The sequence below is a fragment of the Oncorhynchus keta genome, unplaced genomic scaffold, assembly GCF_023373465.1.
Source record: "Oncorhynchus keta strain PuntledgeMale-10-30-2019 unplaced genomic scaffold, Oket_V2 Un_contig_9580_pilon_pilon, whole genome shotgun sequence".
Taxonomy (NCBI): domain Eukaryota; kingdom Metazoa; phylum Chordata; class Actinopteri; order Salmoniformes; family Salmonidae; genus Oncorhynchus; species Oncorhynchus keta.
The window spans coordinates 320,001-340,000 of record NW_026290602.1 but is presented as its reverse complement, the minus strand read 5'-3'; the positions used below and the strand labels follow the sequence as shown (position 1 = coordinate 340,000).

At 42.6% G+C, this 20,000-nt stretch overlaps 1 protein-coding gene across 1 annotated transcript in view; it reads right to left on the bottom strand.

Annotated features, from left to right (window-relative positions):
* The window catches only part of il16 (interleukin 16), a 64,349-nt gene that overhangs the window by 5,909 nt on the left and 38,440 nt on the right, over positions 1–20,000 (bottom strand). The window contains exons 12-22 of the mRNA XM_052512934.1: positions 19,588–19,849; positions 19,229–19,346; positions 18,278–18,410; positions 14,573–14,660; positions 10,462–10,745; positions 10,178–10,324; positions 9,866–10,024; positions 4,408–4,558; positions 3,460–4,039; positions 2,377–3,169; positions 711–898 (exon numbers count right to left, since the gene is read on the bottom strand). Coding sequence (XP_052368894.1) covers positions 711–898; positions 2,377–3,169; positions 3,460–4,039; positions 4,408–4,558; positions 9,866–10,024; positions 10,178–10,324; positions 10,462–10,745; positions 14,573–14,660; positions 18,278–18,410; positions 19,229–19,346; positions 19,588–19,849 — 2,903 coding nt within the window. The remainder of the gene's footprint in view (positions 1–710; positions 899–2,376; positions 3,170–3,459; positions 4,040–4,407; positions 4,559–9,865; positions 10,025–10,177; positions 10,325–10,461; positions 10,746–14,572; positions 14,661–18,277; positions 18,411–19,228; positions 19,347–19,587; positions 19,850–20,000) is intronic.

Genomic DNA, 20,000 nt, shown 5'->3' with positions numbered 1-20,000 from the left:
ATAATCATGCATTTCACTGTATGAAAACTAAATAGAGAGTTGTGTTTTAGTCTGGTCAATCTGTTACAGACTAAACTTTGAGAGGATTTCAGTCAGATTAACACTTTTGACATAATGACATATCTCAGAACAGAAATAACACGTGTGACTTCCTGTTTGTTCACTTCCTGTGTTCATACTTCCTCTTACTAAAGATGATACTGCCATGATTGCATTAAGCCCTGTGAAGCAGGGACAAAATACAGAAAAGATTTGATCTAAAATATGCCTGTTCCATCTGATAATATATAATGCCATCTCTACTTTACAGAATCTGACTTCCAGGGAGCAGTGCTATCTTACGTTTTTCATAGCAAGCACTACTACAGTGTAGGTCCATAGACATACTAGACTTCTATCAGCTCTTGTGAAATCAGTGTATATTTATACCTTTTCATCCAATCACCTGAGAGGTAGCATGTGTATGCCTGTCTGGTATCAGTCATTGAAACAGTGAATATGCTGTATATACCAGGGTAAGGGCCAATTCCATTTCAATTACATCAGTTTTGGAAGTAAACTGAATTCCAATTTGAAATTCTTCTCATAGAGAAGCATTGAGGAAAGCTGGAATAGGAACTTCCTTTTACTTCCTGAATTGATTGAATTGTAATGGAATTGACCCCAACCCCGGTCTATGCTGTATGTTGATGTTTTGAGAGAGTTTTTACCTGACAGAGAAGCTATTCTCATTGCTGTCGGGGCCAGGGGAGAGGGGAGTGTTCTGGGCCGGGTCGGGCTCCTCCGGGCTGCAGACTAGAGGGGATGCAGGGGGTGGATCTGACCCGGGGTTACCCGGCCTAGTAGGACAGAGGGAGGGGAGCAGGGAGTGCATGGAACGCATCAGGGCATGGGAAACCTGGAATAGAGTAGAGAGCAGAGCAGAGCAGTTAATAGTAGAGCAGAGCAGAGTAGAGCAGTTAAGAATAGAATAGAGAATAGTATAGCAGATAAGAGTAGAGCAGAGCAGAGTAGAGCAGAGTAGAGCAGATAAGAGTAGAGTAAAGCAGAAGAGAGGAGATCAGAGTAGAGCAGATAAGAGTACAGTAAAGCAGAAAAAAGTAGAGCAGAGCAGAGTAGAGCAGAGCCGATAAGAGTAGAGCAGAGCAGATAAGAGTAGATAGAGCAGAGTAGATTATAGCAGATAAGAGTAGAGTAGAGCAGAGCAGAGCAGATACGAGTAGAGTAGAGTAGAGTAAAGTAGAGCAGAGCAGAGTAGAGTAGAGTACAGTAGAGTAGAGCAGAGCAGATACGATTAGAGTAGAGTAGAGTAGAGTAGAGCAGATAAGAGTAGAGCAGAGTATAGTAGAGCAGAGTAGAGTAGAGTATATAAGAGTAGAGCAGAGTAAAGAAGAGCAGAGTAGAGTAGAGTAGAGTAGAGTAGAGTAGAGTAGAGTAGAGTAGAGTAGAGTAGAGAGTAGAGAAGAGAAGAGCAGAGCAGAGTATAGTAGAGCAGATAAGAGTAGAGCAGAGCAGAGTATAACACATGTTGTGGTTAGGGCTCTGCTGTTATTTTCTACCCTTCATCCCACCTCAAGAGGCCATTATAGCACCTTCTTACACCATGGGTGAAAGAACTGTCACGTGTTCTTTCGATAATAGTCTAAAATAATTATCCAATTAATCCACAATAAATTGAAAAATCCCAACCGGGCGAATTGACTTCAAATTAAATGTCTGCTGACACTCATTCCCATCAGCAGCCTACACTGTAGTAATTATTCATTATTATTATCTCAAGGACATTAATCAACATAATGAACCATTATCTGTTCACAACATTATATGATAATAATTGGCCTTTTATCTAAGAAAATGGAGGGAAAAACAAATGAAAAAGAACAGAACAGCTGAGTTGACTATGTTACGGTGCTTAGACTGGCATCCCACTGGGCACACACTGTTTTAATCAACATTGTTTCCACGTCATTCCCACGTTACAGATGGTGAATTGACGTTAAATTGACGTCTGTGCAAGTGGGATGGCCTGTAAGTTCATTTGTTCATTTAGCAGACAAGACACTTATATTCCTGTGCTCTTACCACAGTCAAAACACATATATTTTACAGTAAGAATATAATGAAATATAAGATTATATTATATCAATTATATTGTTTCCCAACAAACTATTGCCAAGTGTCGCAGGTGCACACAATCCACACACTAAATGACAGTTACAAACGTATTGCATGAACCTGTTACAGAGTAATTACATGGGTCATTCAACTGGTATGACACTTAGGTGACATTTCATACATTTCTTCAGTTAAATTGGACATTTTACAATTTACACTTGGGCGATGTGATGTAATGTAAAGTGTGGACCAAAGACGCACCTGGTTACTGAAGGAAAGTATCTTCCCCAGGCTCTCTCCCTCCAGTCCTTGTAGAGTTGTTGACCCATCTGGGGAGGGAGAGGTAGGCAGGTGCAGGCTACGTGTCCGCAGGCTGGCCTGCTTGCCCTGAGCCTGGGCATGGCTCTGGTCTCCCTCCTCCTCTGGTGGTTGTAGTGGACCAAAGCTCTCTCCCTTGGAGCTGCTGGACCTCCTGGGCACCGGGCCCAAGGGGGAGATGGAGGACTCTACAGCCCCATCCAGGGGCTCTGTTTCTGGTTCGGCCTCGGGGAGAGGTGCCTCTAGGGTGGATGGGGAGGTGGTGGTGTCCTCGGGGGATGGCGAGTCAGAGATCTCTGCATTGGGGTCTGTTGTCTTATCCACTGGGGTCTGGAACTCCGAGGTAGGGTGGGGGGTCGGAAGAAGAGAAAAGCAGGTAGGAGGAGAAGGTTGGGAGGCAGGAGAGGGCGGAAGGATGGAGTGAGGAGAGGCTCCAGGGGGAAAAGAGGACATCCTCCTGTCCTGCTCCTCGTCAGGGATTGGAGAGGTCACTTTGGCTCCTTTGCCCATGTCATTTTGGATTGTGCCATTCTCCTCTAAGAGGGGGGGGTCACTCCTGACGGGTGCCTTGTCCTTCAGAGGGAGGGGAGTGGAGGGGGCTAGGGGCCTCCTGTTGTTGCCCTCCATCTCCTGACCCTTACCCTCAGGACTAGAGAAGGTCTCAAATGAATGGATCTTCTGCTTGATTGACAGCTGGGCTGTAGAGGAGGTGGGCCGCAGACGTACCCCGAAGGTGCTGTTGAAATACACATTTTTAAATGTTATTGTCCATCCACCTGGATAACTTACATGAGACAGAAATTATTGTTGGCTTATAACTCATGAACACACAATACTAGATGGACAGACTGGGAATCAAATCCAGGTTACCTATACCCTTCAATACCATCTCAACCGACTGAAATAAAAGCCTACACTTTAAACGCTAACACAAGTCTTCAGATCTCAGGCAAGACTGAACCGCCTCCGCTACATTTGCATAAAACACAAGATAAAGGAGAAATGTTATGGAGAAACACTACGTACGTTCCACCGCCTCTGATGTCCAGGGGTTTGGCCAGCTCAGCCTGGGGCCTCCCATTCCTAATACTCCTGAGGCTCTGACGGTTCCACACAGGCTTGGGGGCAACTGGGGGGCCCTTCCTCACCCCTGGGGGGTCCTCAGTCCTTGGGCTGGGGGTGGAGATTAGGGAGGCAGGGGTGGAGGGGGTGGTGGAGTCTGGGGCGGTGTGGTGGGTGGAAGTACAGTTGAGTTCAGGAAGCTCGGAAAACTCACTCGGTTGGCTCATGGCGACTGGGGAGTGTGTGTCGTTGGGGTGTCTGTCGGTTTGGGATGGAGTGTGTGTGGCGTCGTGGTGTGAGCTGAGATGGTGTGTTTGTTGTTGGTGTGTGCTACTGTGGGAGTGTGTGTTGTGACGGTGTGTGCTCGGATGAGTCAGACTCTGGTTCTGATGGGGGTCTTCAGGACCTCCAAGATCAGGGGCGCTGTCGGAGATCCTAACCCAGGGGTCGTGAAGCTTTTCTGGGGGGAGTTGCTCCACGCGGTCCTGCCTCCTCAGGCCCAGCCTCTTACTCTGGGAGCAGAGGTGGAAGGCAGATTCAGCACCTGAACACAGACAACACAGGAAACAGTCTAAGAGGAGGAGAGATACAAGTACTTCATAAGGAGCTAGACTCACACTGCCCTCATTAAAATAATGCATTCATACCTGCACAGCTTTCTGCTTTACTAATAATGGTATATAGTAAGTTGTGTTGCCATTAAACGTCACAATGTAACAAATGATCCTAAAGATGGCGTTCACAACTAAATAACATGTTGTCTTTCAGAAAACAAACTGAAAATGGCCCCTATAGGTGTCTCAAATAACTGTATATTTGACTGTTAGCTCTGTATTTGCAAATGGTGTACTCATACATTTTTGGAAATTGAATGAGAATGACAAAAAAAGTATTGAGGTTCCCATACGATACCTGTATGTAGTCTGTCTTCTGTGCAGGATGAATATCGAGGGCAGTCAGTGATGACAGCAGAGCGAGCCTCTGAGTGGGTGAGAGTCTCTCCACTTCCCCCTGAGTGTTCTCGCTCTCTTTCTCTCTCTCTTTCTCTCTCACTCTCTACTTCCTGGAACACAGATAAACAGGAAGTTAAAACGTTGAGCGCACCACTCAGCCTCTGACCGCAGAACGGTGTAGTAATTCACCCTGCATTTACTACCGCCCGTTACCCTCCACCACTTCACATAGACATGCATCCATCCATCACACTCACAACGACCAGATGCAGAACATAACTGAATCACACACAGTGCCAAGGCAAGGCCATTCTATGATATCCAATAGCTTCATGCCTGATGTGGGTATAACACAAGCATCCTCCAGAATTACAGGTGAGTCACTTACAAACACACAAGCAAATACTTCCAGAACGGAGAGAAGCCATCCTTACTATAAAAGCTTGCATTGTGAGACAGGTTTAAGGTTGGATGTTTCAGGGACAGGATACATAGGGAAGAGGTGTCATATTTGTCCATCCATGCCCATTCAAAGGCATGAATGTACGACATTCTGTAAACAAAAATGTAAAGGTATGACTGGTATGTTCATGAAAAAGCACCATTCTCAGTCCAAAGTCATCTCCATGCAAAACATTCACCGACCCACATTCAGGAGTATGAAACGGTTCCACGTACATTTCTACACAGTAGCCTTATGATCTTTCTCAAAGCCTTGTACACACTGCTAACCAGCTGGAAGCATGTAGGTGTGGATGCAGAAACAACACATGGGACAATACACATTAGTTACAGGCAAATTATATTAGTATACTGTATTTAGTCAATTCAGCATGTTTTAGCATATTGCTTACAAACAGAGAAAAATAAAAACAGTGTCTATGTCTTATGTTACCCTTCTCTGCACTAATGTCTAATGTTATCCTTCTCTGCACTAATGTCTAATGTTATCCTTCTCTGCACTAATGTCTAATGTTATCCTTCTCTGCACTAATGTCTAATGTTATCCTTCTCTGCACTAATGTCTAATGTTCCTTCTCTGCACTAATGTCTAATGTTGTCCTTCTCTGCACTAATGTCTAATGTTATCCTTCTCTGCACTAATGTCTAATGTTATCCTTCTCTGCACTAATGTCTAATGTTATCCTTCTCTGCACTAATGTCTAATGTTACCCTTCTCTGCACTAATGTCTAATGTTGTCCTTCTCTGCACTAATGTCTAATGTTCCTTCTCTGCACTAATATCTAATGTTCCTTCTCTGCACTAATGTCTAATGTTGTCCTTCTCTGCACTAATGTCTAATGTTATCCTTCTCTGCACTAATGTCTAATGTTATCCTTCTCTGCACTAATGTCTAATGTTATCCTTCTCTGCACTAATGTCTAATGTTACCCTTCTCTGCACTAATGTCTAATGTTGTCCTTCTCTGCACTAATGTCTAATGTTATCCTTCTCTGCACTAATGTCTAATGTTGTCCTTCTCTGCACTAATGTCTAATGTTGCCCTTCTCTGCACTAATGTCTAATGTTATCCTTCTCTGCACTAATGTCTAATGTTACCCTTCTCTGCACTAATGTCTAATGTTGTCCTTCTCTGCACTAATGTCTAATGTTATCCTTCTCTGCACTAATGTCTAATGTTATCCTTCTCTGCACTAATGTCTAATGTTATCCTTCTCTGCACTAATGTCTAATGTTATCCTTCTCTGCACTAATGTCTAATGTTCCTTCTCTGCACTAATGTCTAATGTTGTCCTTCTCTGCACTAATGTCTAATGTTATCCTTCTCTGCACTAATGTCTAATGTTCCTTCTCTGCACTAATGTCTAATGTTATCCTTCTCTGCACTAATGTCTAATGTTATCCTTCTCTGCACTAATGTCTAATGTTGTCCTTCTCTGCACTAATGTCTAATGTTATCCTTCTCTGCACTAATGTCTAATGTTATCCTTCTCTGCACTAATGTCTAATGTTATCCTTCTCTGCACTAATGTCTAATGTTATCCTTCTCTGCACTAATGTCTAATGTTATCCTTCTCTGCACTAATGTCTAATGTTATCCTTCTCTGCACTAATGTCTAATGTTGTCCTTCTCTGCACTAATGTCTAATGTTGTCCTTCTCTGCACTAATGTCTAATGTTCCTTCTCTGCACTAATGTCTAATGTTGTCCTTCTCTGCACTAATGTCTAATGTTATCCTTCTCTGCACTAATGTCTAATGTTATCCTTCTCTGCACTAATGTCTAATGTTATCCTTCTCTGCACTAATGTCTAATGTTACCCTTCTCTGCACTAATGTCTAATGTTATCCTTCTCTGCACTAATGTCTAATGTTATCCTTCTCTGCACTAATGTCTAATGTTATCCTTCTCTGCACTAATGTCTAATGTTATCCTTCTCTGCACTAATGTCTAATGTTATCCTTCTCTGCACTAATGTCTAATGTTGTCCTTCTCTGCACTAATGTCTAATGTTATCCTTCTCTGCACTAATGTCTAATGTTATCCTTCTCTGCACTAATGTCTAATGTTATCCTTCTCTGCACTAATGTCTAATGTTATCCTTCTCTGCACTAATGTCTAATGTTACCCTTCTCTGCACTAATGTCTAATGTTACCCTTCTCTGCACGAATGTCTAATGTTGTAATTGTGGAAATTCTTACACAGGGAAGTCAAAGTCAATCTTAAGTGAATCACTCTTTATTGTCAGCAGGTTGGACAGGTCCCAGTCAGACTTAGATACATATAGTAAGTAGCAATCTGAAGTGAATCACTCTTTATTGTCAGCAGGTTGGAGAGGTCCCAGTCAGACTTAGATACATATAGTAGCAATCTGAAGTGAATCACTCTTTATTGTCAGCAGGTTGGACAGGTCCCAGTCAGACTTAGATACATATAGTAGTAATCTGAAGTGAATCACTCTTTATTGTCAGCAGGTTGGACAGGTCCCAGTCAGACTTAGATACATATAGTAGCAATCTGAAGTGAATCACTCTTTATTGTCAGCAGGTTGGACAGGTCCCAGTCAGACTTAGATACATATAGTAGTAATCTGAAGTGAGCTCTAACAGGGCAGTCCCATTAGTTCCCGTATGTACTGACAAGTTATATTTGCATGATTTAGCTTATTCATCATTCATAATTCATGTTTGTTTCATGCATGTGACAGACCAATACCTCATGAGGCTTCTTCTCTAAGCTGATACCTTGAAAGTGAGATATCATTTCTCTAAACAAGGTTCTGGGCGTTCTGCCAAATTGCAGATACTGATAGTGAGGATTCGTTTAATCAGGAACTTGATTGAACATAGAAATTGGTTTATAGAAAAGCACAAACAGAGAACATAGAAATTGGTTTACACAAAAGCACAAACAGAGAACATAGAAATTGGTTTACACAAAAGCACAAACAGAGAACATAGAAATTGGTTTACACAAAAGCACAAACAGAGAACATAGAAATTGGTTTACACAAAAGCACAAACAGAGAACACAGAAATTGGTTTACACAAAAGCACAAACAGAGAACACAGAAATTGGTTTACACAAAAGCACAAACAGAGAACACAGAAATTGGTTTACACAAAAGCACAAACAGAGAACACAGAAATTGGTTTACACAAAAGCACAAACAGAGAACACAGAAATTGGTTTACACAAAAGCACAAACAGAGAACACAGAAATTGGTTTACACAAAAGCACAAACAGAGAACACAGAAATTGGTTTACACAAAAGCACAAACAGAGAACATAGAAATTGGTTTACACAAAAGCACAAACAGAGAACATAGAAATTGGTTTACACAAAAGCACAAACAGAGAACATAGAAATTGGTTTACACAAAAGCACAAACAGAGAACATAGAAATTGGTTTACACAAAAGCACAAACAGAGAACATAGAAATTGGTTTACACAAAAGCACAAACAGAGAACATAGAAATTGGTTTACACAAAAGCACAAACAGAGAACATAGAAATTGGTTGACACAAAAGCACAAACAGAGAACATAGAAATTGGTTTACACAAAAGCACAAACAGAGAACATAGAAATTGGTTTACACAAAAGCACAAACAGAGAACATAGAAATTGGTTTACACAAAAGCACAAACAGAGAACATAGAAATTGGTTTACACAAAAGCACAAACAGAGAACATAGAAATTGGTTTATAGAAAAGCACAAACATAAAAATGTCCATCACATTGTCCTGTTGTGTTCATTAGGCACCAAATGGAAGAAACAGGGAGGGATGACCTGGACTTGTCCAATAAGAAACGGTAATTTTCGTATTAAGGCGTTTCCGTTGCATGCCTTAATGAAGTCGACCCAGCTCAGCAGATCAGCTTCACAGACAATTGTGGTTTCAGAGAATATGCAAGCTGAAGAAACTTTGCAAAACAGAGTGATGTGTCTCAACCACAGCTGATGTCTGATGCATGGAGACGACGCAACTCTGTTTTACAGAGATTTTGATCACGCCCCCTTCTCCCCTACAGTAGCTACCATTTATGGGCAATAGAAGCATGCAGTCTAGCTCTTCCTCAGATGTACGGCAGTATGAATGACAGCCAGTCATATCATACTGCTAATGTCCTGTTGAGATGCATCGATATTTACATTACTTTGATCCATCGATTCAAATTCATTATTTAAAAAAAGTTAAAAACCTGCTTACAATATACCTATTCATCCATCCATCCACAGTAATACATGTTTAAGTCAATATGCCTGGTTAGATAAGTGTATACTTAGTAAATTCAGCATCTTTAAGCATATTACTTGGGAACAAAAAAATAGAAAAACAGTGAGATTATGTCAGATGCTGTCCTTCTCTGCATTAGTGGGTTGTGTTCATAAGGCTCCAAATGGGAGAAACCAGACTATCATTGTAAATAGGTGTAAATAATGTTGTCTCCCTACCAAGCCAGCAGCATACCACCCTGCATACCACTGCTGGCTTGCTTCTGAAGGTAAGCAGGGTTGGTCCTGGTCAGTTCCTGTATGGGTGACCAGATTCTGCTGGAAGTGGTGTTGGAGGGCCATTAGGAGGCACTCTTTCCTCTGGTCTAAAAAATATCCCAATGCCCCAGGGCAGTGAATGGGGACACTGTCCTGTGTAGGGTGCTGTCTTTCGGATGGGATGTTAAACGGGTGTCCTGACTCTCTGAGGTCATTAAAGATCCCAAGGCACTTATCGTAAGAGTAGGGGTGTTAACCCCGGTGTCCTGGCTAAATTCCCAATCTGGCCCTCAAACCATCACGGTCACCTAATAATCCCCAGTTTACAATTGGCTCAATAATCCCCCTCCTCTCCCCTGTAACTATTCCCCAGGTCGTTGCTGAAAATGAGAATGTGTTCTCAGTCAATTTACCTGGTAAAATAACGGATAAATAAAAAAATTAAAAAATACCTGACAGTTGGTATGTGTGGGGCTCCATCCGTCCTCTTTAACAGGGGAACCTCTACTGGAAACCTTGGAGTCTGGCAGGCCCCCAGGGGCCCCCTCCTCACTAGTGACGTCCTGGTGTCGGCAGTACCTCCTTGGAGGTGCCAGGTCTTTGGGTCTGTTCTAGGGTCAGATTAGGAAAATATGTGTTACATAAACATTTCTTATTGGACAAGTCCAGGTAGTCCCAGCCTGTTTCAGTGCATTATTCTTCCATTTGGTGCCTAAAGTGTGTCCTTCCAAAAGCTTGTATGGAAACGTCTGGAGTTAAGCTACCTTATTTCCCCTTGTGGCCAGGTCTAACGTGCGCTGGCCGGAGAGGTTGGCTGCTGGGGAGTTGTAGGGGACGTTATAGTCGTCATCAGGGACAGGGTAGACCAATGCAGACAGTCTGTTATCACACCAGGGCTCAGGCGTGGACCCCTAGAACCATGAGATCAAGACGGATAAGGACCCTAGAACCATGACCCCTAGAACTCCAACACCAATGAGACATAGAGGTATTTGAACCTCTAGAACCATGACAGATTAATCTGGGATGCTTGGTTATGTTGAGTTACCATGGGGATGTCGAGGCTGTGGACCCTTTCCATCAGATTATGGTGCATGTTGTGGTTGTGGTTGGGTATAGTCAGGTTTTGACCATTAACCAGGTTGGTTCCTGGTCCGGGGCAGCGGTTGTGCTGATGGTTATGATGGTGGTTCTGGTTGTATGTGTTACTGTCACTACAGGAGCGGGTCATGTTCTTCTGGGCTCGCCGGGCAGTCAGTTGGCTGAAGTTCCTCGCCACACAGCGCTCACACTTCCCTCTGGAGTGGGAGCAGGGGTCAGACCTACGCAGGCCTGGGGTTAAGAGGTCACAGAGAGAGACCAGTTAGGTAGGTAGGTAGGTAGGTAGGTAGGTAGGTAGGTAGGTAGGTGGTGGTAGGTGGGTGGAGGTGGGTGGTAGGTGGGTGGGTAGGTGGGTGGGTGGGTGGGTGGGTGGGTGGGTGGTGGGTGGGTGGGTGGGTGGTAGGTAGGTAGGTAGGTAGGTAGGTAGGTAGGTAGGTAGGTGAGAGAAAGAGAAAGGACGTGAGAGACATTCAATTATCCTGATGAAACACAATGCAGTAATATTACAGAAGGTAATGTGGTGCATTATCGTCTGGTGTCGCTGAACGAGCTGAGAATTGATAAAGGTTGTTACTGTCTATACTCCACTGAGTTAATAAAGGTTGTTACTGTCTATACTCCACTGAGTTGATAAAGGTTGTTACTGTCTATACTCCACTGAGTTGATAAAGGTTGTTACTGTCTATACTCCACTGAGTTAATAAAGGTTTTTACTGTCTATACTCCACTGAGTTGATAAAGGTTGTTACTGTCTATACTCCACTGAGTTGATAAAGGTTGTTACTGTCTATAGTCCACTGAGTTAATAAAGGTTGTTACCGTCTATACTCCACTGAGTTAATAAAGGTTTTTACTGTCTATACTCCACTGAGTTAATAAAGGTTGGTACTGTCTATACTCCACTGAGTTAATAAAGGTTTTTACTGTCTATACTCCACTGAGTTAATAAAGGTTGGTACTGTCTATACTCCACTGAGTTAATAAAGGTTGTTACTGTCTATACTCCACTGAGTTGGTAAAGGTTGTTACTGTCTATACTCCACTGAGTTAATAAATGTTGTTACTGTCTATACTCCACTGAGTTGGTAAAGGTTGTTACTGTCTATACTCCACTGAGTTGATAAAGGTTGTTACTGTCTATACTCCACTGAGTTGATAAAGGTTTTTACTGTCTATACTCCACTGAGTTAATAAAGGTTGTTACTGTCTATACTCCACTGAGTAAATAAAGGTTGTTACTGTCTATACTCCACTGAGTTGGTAAAGGTTGTTACTGTCTATACTCCACTGAGTTAATAAAGGTTGTTACTCCACTGAGTTAATAAAGGTTGTTACCGTCTATACTCCACTGAGTTAATAAATGTTGTTACTGTCTATACTCCACTGAGTTGGTAAAGGTTGTTACCGTCTATACTCCACTGAGTTAATAAAGGTTGTTACTCCACTGAGTTAATAAAGGTTGTTACCGTCTATACTCCACTGAGTTAATAAATGTTGTTACTGTCTATACTCCACTGAGTTAATAAAGGTTGTTACTGTCTATACTCCACTGAGTTGATAAAGGTTGTTACTGTCTATACTCCACTGAGTTGACTAAACTGAGTTGTTACCGTCTATACTCCACTGAGTTGATAAAGTTTGTTACCGTCTATACTCCACTGAGTTAATAAAGGTTGTTACTGTCTATACTCCACTGAGTTGATAAAGGTTGTTACTCCACTGTCTATACTGAGTTAATAAAGGTTGTTACCGTCTATACTCCACTGAGTTGATAAAGGTTTTTACTGTCTATACTCCACTGAGTTAATAAAGGTTGTTACTGTCTATACTCCACTGAGTTAATAAAGGTTGTTACCGTCTATACTCCACTGAGTTGGTAAAGGTTGTTACTGTCTATACTCCACTGAGTTAATAAATGTTGTTACTGTCTATACTCCACTGAGTTGGTAAAGGTTGTTACTGTCTATACTCCACTGAGTTGATAAAGGTTGTTACTGTCTATACTCCACTGAGTTGATAAAGGTTTTTACTGTCTATACTCCACTGAGTTAATAAAGGTTGTTACTGTCTATACTCCACTGAGTAAATAAAGGTTGTTACTGTCTATACTCCACTGAGTTGGTAAAGGTTGTTACTGTCTACACTCCACTGAGTTAATAAAGGTTGTTACTGTCTATACTCCACTGAGTTGGTAAAGGTTGTTACTGTCTATACTCCACTGAGTTGATAAAGGTTGTTACTGTCTATACTCCACTGAGTTGATAAAGGTTGTTACTGTCTATACTCCACTGAGTTGATAAAGGTTGTTACCGTCTATACTCCACTGAGTTGATAAAGGTTGTTACCGTCTATACTCCACTGAGTTAATAAAGGTTGTTACTGTCTATACTCCACTGAGTTGATAAAGGTTGTTACCGTCTATACTCCACTGAGTTGATAAAGGTTTTTACTGTCTATACTCCACTGAGTTAATAAAGGTTGGTACTGTCTATACTCCACTGAGTTAATAAAGGTTGTTACCGTCTATACTCCACTGAGTTAATAAAGGTTGTTACTGTCTATACTCCACTGAGTTAATAAAGGTTGTTACTCCACTGAGTTGATAAAGGTTGTTACCGTCTATACTCCACTGAGTTAATAAAGGTTGTTACTCCACTGAGTTAATAAAGGTTGTTACTGTCTATACTCCACTGAGTTAATAAAGGTTGTTACTCCACTGAGTTGATAAAGGTTGTTACCGTCTATACTCCACTGAGTTGATAAAGGTTGTTACCGTCTATACTCCACTGAGTTGGTAAAGGTTGTTACCGTCTATACTCCACTGAGTTGATAAAGGTTGTTACCGTCTATACTCCACTGAGTTGGTAAAGGTTGTTACCGTCTATACTCCACTGAGTTGATAAAGGTTGTTACCGTCTATACTCCACTGAGTTGATAAAGGTTGTTACTGTCTATACTCCACTGAGTTAATAAAGGTTGTTACTGTCTATACTCCACTGAGTTGGTAAAGGTTGTTACTGTCTATACTCCACTGAGTTAATAAAGGTTGTTACCGTCTATACTCCACTGAGTTGGTAAAGGTTGTTACTGTCTATACTCCACTGAGTTGGTAAAGGTTGTTACTGTCTATACTCCACTGAGTTGATAAAGGTTGTTACCGTCTATACTCCACTGAGTTGATAAAGGTTGTTACTGTCTATACTCCACTGAGTTAATAAAGGTTGTTACTCCACTGAGTTAATAAAGGTTGTTACCGTCTATACTCCACTGAGTTAATAAAGGTTGTTACTGTCTATACTCCACTGAGTTAATAAATGTTGTTACTGTCTATACTCCACTGAGTTAATAAAGGTTGTTACTGTCTATACTCCACTGAGTTGATAAAGGTTGTTACCGTCTATACTCCACTGAGTTGATAAAGGTTGTTACTGTCTATACTCCACTGAGTTGATAAAGGTTGTTACTGTCTATACTCCACTGAGTTAATAAAGGTTGTTACTCCACTGAGTTGATAAAGGTTGTTACCGTCTATACTCCACTGAGTTAATAAAGGTTGTTACTGTCTATACTCCACTGAGTTAATAAAGGTTGTTACTCCACTGAGTTGATAAAGGTTGTTACTGTCTATACTCCACTGAGTTGATAAAGGTTGTTACTGTCTATACTCCACTGAGTTAATAAAGGTTGTTACTGTCTATACTCCACTGAGTTGATAAAGTTTGTTACCGTCTATACTCCACTGAGTTGATAAAGGTTGTTACTGTCTATACTCCACTGAGTTGATAAAGGTTGTTACTGTCTATACTCCACTGAGTTAATAAAGGTTGTTACTGTCTATACTCCACAGAGTTAATAAAGGTTGTTACCGTCTATACTCCACTGAGTAAATAAAGGTTGTTACTCCACTGAGTTAATAAAGGTTGTTACTGTCTATACTCCACTGAGTTAATAAAGGTTGTTACTGTCTATACTCCACTGAGTTAATAAAGGTTGTTACCGTCTATACTCCACTGAGTAAATAAAGGTTGTTACTCCACTGAGTTAATAAAGGTTGTTACCATCTATACTCCACTGACTGGCGTCCTGCATTAGTTGGCTGGTCTCTACAGCCTGGGCTATGGCATCGTTCAGCTGCTGCTCTGACACCTAAAGATACACACAGGCACATTGCATTTAACACAAACACACATACTCACCACAAAAATCAACACACTCCCTCCCCAACACTACACACATGTGCATCTGTACCACAGTAAACTAGTTTATTTAAGGCCAGACAGTGTGTGTACAGTATATTTTACATATTTTAATTTAACCTTTATTGAACTAGGCAAGTCATTAAAGAACAAATTCTTATTTACAATGACAGCCTACCCCAGCCAAACCCTCCCCCAACCCGGACGATACTGGGCCAATTGTGCACCACGTTATGAGACTCCCGATCATGGCCAGCTGTGATACAGACTGGGATTGAACCAGGGTCGGTAGTGTCGCCTCTAGCACTGAGAGGCAGTGTGTTAGACCACTGCGCCACCAATAATTAAGGCCAGACAGGGTGTGTATATAAGGTCAGACAGAGTGTGTATATAAGGTCAGACAGGGTGTGTATATAAGGTCAGACAGGGTGTGTATATAAGGTCAGACAGGGTGTGTATAGAAGGTCAGACAGGGTGTGTATAGAATGTCAGACAGGTTGTGTATATAAGGTTAGACAGGGTGTGTATATAAGGTTAGACAGGGTGTGTATATAAGGTTAGACAGGGTGTGTATATAAGGTTAGACAGGGTGTGTATATAAGGTCAGACAGGGTGTGTATATAAGGTTAGACAGGGTGTGTATATAAGGTTAGACAGGGTGTGTATATAAGGTCAGACAGGGTGTGTATATAAGGTTAGACAGGGTGTGTATATAAGGTCAGACAGGGTGTGTATATAAGGTTAGACAGGGTGTGTATATAAGGTCAGACAGGGTGTTTATATAAGGTCAGACAGGGTGTGTATATAAGGTCAGACAGGGTGTGTATATAAGGTTAGACAGGGTGTGTATATAAGGTCAGACAGGGTGTGTATATAAGGTCAGACAGGGTGTGTATAGAAGGTCAGACAGGGTGTGTATATAAGGTTAGACAGGGTGTGTATATAAGGTTAGACAGGGTGTGTATATAAGGTTAGACAGGGTGTGTATATAAGGTTAGACAGGGTGTGTATATAAGGTCAGACAGGGTGTGTATATAAGGTTAGACAGGGTGTGTATGTAAGGTCAGACAGGGTGTGTATATAAGGTTAGACAGGGTGTGTATATAAGGTTAGACAGGGTGTGTATATAAGGTCAGACAGAGTGTGTATATAAGGTCAGACAGGGTGTGTATATAAGGTCAGACAGGGTGTGTATATAAGGTCAGACAGGGTGTGTATATAAGGTCAGACAGAGTGTGTATAGAAGGTCAGACAGAGTGTGTATAAGGTCAGACAGGGTGTGTATATAAGGTCAGACAGAGTGTGTATAGAAGGTCAGACAGGGTGTGTATATAAGGTTAGACAGGGTGTGTATATAAGGTTAGACAGGGTGTGTATATAAGGTCAGACAGGGTGTGTATATAAGGTTAGACAGGGTGTGTATGTAAGGTCAGACAGGGTGTGTATATAAGGTTAGACAGGGTGTGTATATAAGGTTAGACAGGGTGTGTATATAAGGTCAGACAGAGTGTGTATATAAGGTCAGACAGGGTGTGTATATAAGGTCAGACAGGGTGTGTATATAAGGTTAGACAGGGTGTGTATATAAGGTCAGACAGAGTGTGTATAGAAGGTCAGACAGAGTGTGTATAAGGTCAGACAGGGTGTGTATATAAGGTCAGACAGAGTGTGTATAGAAGGTCAGACAGGGTGTGTATATAAGGTCAGACAGGGTGTGTATATAAGGTCAGACAGAGTGTGTATAGAAGGTTAGACAGGGTGTGTATATAAGGTCAGACAGGGTGTGTATATAAGGTTAGACAGGGTGTGTATATAAGGTTAGACAGGGTGTGTATATAAGGTCAGACAGGGTGTGTATATAAGGTTAGACAGGGTGTGTATATAAGGTTAGACAGGGTGTGTATATAAGGTCAGACAGGGTGTGTATAGAAGGTTAGACAGGGTGTGTATGTAAGGTTAGACAGGGTGTGTATATAAGGTTAGACAGGGTGTGTATGTAAGGTCAGACAGGGTGTGTATATAAGGTCAGACAGGTTGTGTATAGAAGGTTAGACAGGGTGTGTATATAAGGTCAGACAGGGTGTGTATATAAGGTTAGACAGGGTGTGTATATAAGGTCAGACAGGGTGTGTATATAAGGTTAGACAGGGTGTGTATATAAGGTCAGACAGGGTATGTATATAAGGTCAGACAGGGTGTGTATATAAGGTTAGACAGGGTGTGTATATAAGGTCAGACAGGGTGTGTATATAAGGTCAGACAGGGTGTGTATATAAGGTTAGACAGGGTGTGTATATAAGGTTAGACAGGGTGTGTATATAAGGTCAGACAGGGTGTGTATAGAAGGTTAGACAGGGTGTGTATGTAAGGTTAGACAGGGTGTGTATATAAGGTTAGACAGGGTGTGTATGTAAGGTCAGACAGGGTGTGTATATAAGGTCAGACAGGTTGTGTATAGAAGGTTAGACAGGGTGTGTATATAAGGTCAGACAGGGTGTGTATATAAGGTTAGACAGGGTGTGTATATAAGGTCAGACAGGGTGTGTATATAAGGTTAGACAGGGTGTGTATATAAGGTCAGACAGGGTGTGTATATAAGGTCAGACAGGGTGTGTATATAAGGTTAGACAGGGTGTGTATATAAGGTTAGACAGGGTGTGTATATAAGGTCAGACAGGGTGTGTATATAAGGTTAGACAGGGTGTGTATATAAGGTTAGACAGGGTGTGTATATAAGGTCAGACAGGGTGTGTATAGAAGGTTAGACAGGGTGTGTATATAAGGTTAGACAGGGTGTGTATATAAGGTTAGACAGGGTGTGTATGTAAGGTCAGACAGGGTGTGTATATAAGGTCAGACAGGTTGTGTATAGAAGGTTAGACAGGGTGTGTATATAAGGTCAGACAGGTTAGTGTGTATATAAGGTTAGACAGGGTGTGTATATAAGGTCAGACAGGGTGTGTATATAAGGTTAGACAGGGTGTGTATATAAGGTCAGACAGGGTATGTATATAAGGTCAGACAGGGTGTGTATATAAGGTTAGACAGGGTGTGTATATAAGGTTAGACAGGGTGTGTATATAAGGTCAGACAGGGTGTGTATATAAGGTTAGACAGGGTGTGTATATAAGGTTAGACAGGGTGTGTATATAAGGTCAGACAGGGTGTGTATAGAAGGTTAGACAGGGTGTGTATGTAAGGTTAGACAGGGTGTGTATATAAGGTTAGACAGGGTGTGTATGTAAGGTCAGACAGGGTGTGTATATAAGGTCAGACAGGTTGTGTATAGAAGGTTAGACAGGGTGTGTATATAAGGTCAGACAGGGTGTGTATATAAGGTTAGACAGGGTGTTATATAAGACAGGGTGTGTATATAAGGTCAGACAGGGTGTGTATATAAGGTTATATAAGGTTAGACAGGGTGTGTATATAAGGTCAGACAGGGTGTGTATATAAGGTCAGACAGGGTGTGTATATAAGGTCAGACAGGGTGTGTATATAAGGTCAGACAGGGTATGTATATAAGGTCAGACAGGGTGTGTATATAAGGTTAAATGGGGTATTTACTTTGGGGTCAGGGTGTCGACTGATGATGATCTGGACTGGCCCGGGGGAGCACTGACTCAGAACCGTGTACACATCATTCAGTACCATGTTGTACACCACTGTGTTGTTGATCTCCATAATCTCATCTCCACATCTAGAAGAGGAAAGCGGGGGAGAGAGGGGAAGGGGAGAGAGAGTGGTGAGGGGGAGGGGGTTAGAGAAAGGTGGGTAGAGAGAGGGGAGGGTTAGAGAGAGAGGTGAGGGGGAGGGGGTTAGAGAGAGGTGGGTAGAGAGAGGGGAGGGGGAGAGAGTGTGGAGGTGGAGAGAGAGAGAGGTGAAGGGGAGAGGGAGTGTTGAGGGATTAGAGAGGGGGGAGAGAGAGGGTGTGAGAGAGGATAGGGAGAGAGAGAGGGGAGGGGGAAAGAGAGGAGAGAGAGGGGTGAGGGGGAGAGAGAGGGGAGGAGGAAAGAGATTGGAGGGGGAGAGAGAGGGGAGGGGACGAGAGAGAAGCGGGGAAAGAGAGAGGGGAGGGTGAGATGGAGAGTGAGTGTGGAAATTAAAGTACATTAACTGATTCAAGTTGAGCATATGCACAGACTATGTGTCAACAATAAACTGCTCTGGATGAGTCAGTCTGCTAAATGACTAATGAAGGGTGGTTATGTAATGTCCTCTCCAGAGTCTCCTCGTTCACTCCCTCTCTCATGCATTGAAATACATTGGATTAGTGCAAGCATGGCTGGAGGGAGTTTCCACGACATCGATTCCTTTCAAAATCCATGATAGTGAGGGTACAAGTGGACACTTGGTGGGACGGTAAAGAATGGGACCACAGCCAGGGAATAAGGAAGTTGGGAAGTGTATTGAGGTAAGAGACTCCTTTTCATGACAAGGTGTGGAACGTTAGCACAAACAGACTGGTACCCAGGCTATGTGTATTCAGCATTTACAGAATGTTTCTTTAATCCTTACCTGAGTCTACTGTCCATGTGTGCCACCGACCCAGGGGACAGGGTGTGGATATAGACGCCACGGCAACCATCTCCAGACGGCACGCAACACAGCCCAATGCCCAGCCCCACACCAGCCTCTACACAAACACACATGCACGCACACACACACACACACACACACACACACACACACACACACACACACACACACACACACACACACACACACACACACACACACACACACACACACACACACACACACACACACACACACACACACACACACACAGGAAGACAGATAGGACATTGTGTATGTTAGATGCTCTAGGTCCAAGTCATAAGGCAACGTAGAACTTCTTATCTTTGACCCCTGACCTTTATGCAAGGTGATCTCCATCATGACACGATCTCGGGGTTTGGCCAAAGGTGGCTGAGGTACGGTGTTGGTGTGTGTGTTGGCTGTGGTGACACCACTGAGGTAATTGTAGTCCCCCATTTCAGTGCTGACCCTGGACATGCCAGTACTGGAGCTGAGAGAGCGAGACCGACACAGCTGTGCTACCGCTGCCTGGCCACAGAGGGCGCCGACACGCAGGCTGGTCCTCACCACCAGAGTCAACAGACCCTTCTTTATCTGCTGTGGAGGGGAGAGGGAGAAGTATAGTGGGAAGGAGAGGGAGAAGGCGAGGGAAAGGGAGAAGTAGAGTGGGAAGGAGAGGGAGAGAGGGAGAAGGAGAAGGCGAGGGAAAGGGAGAAGTAGAGCAGGATGGAGAGGGAGAGAGGGAGGA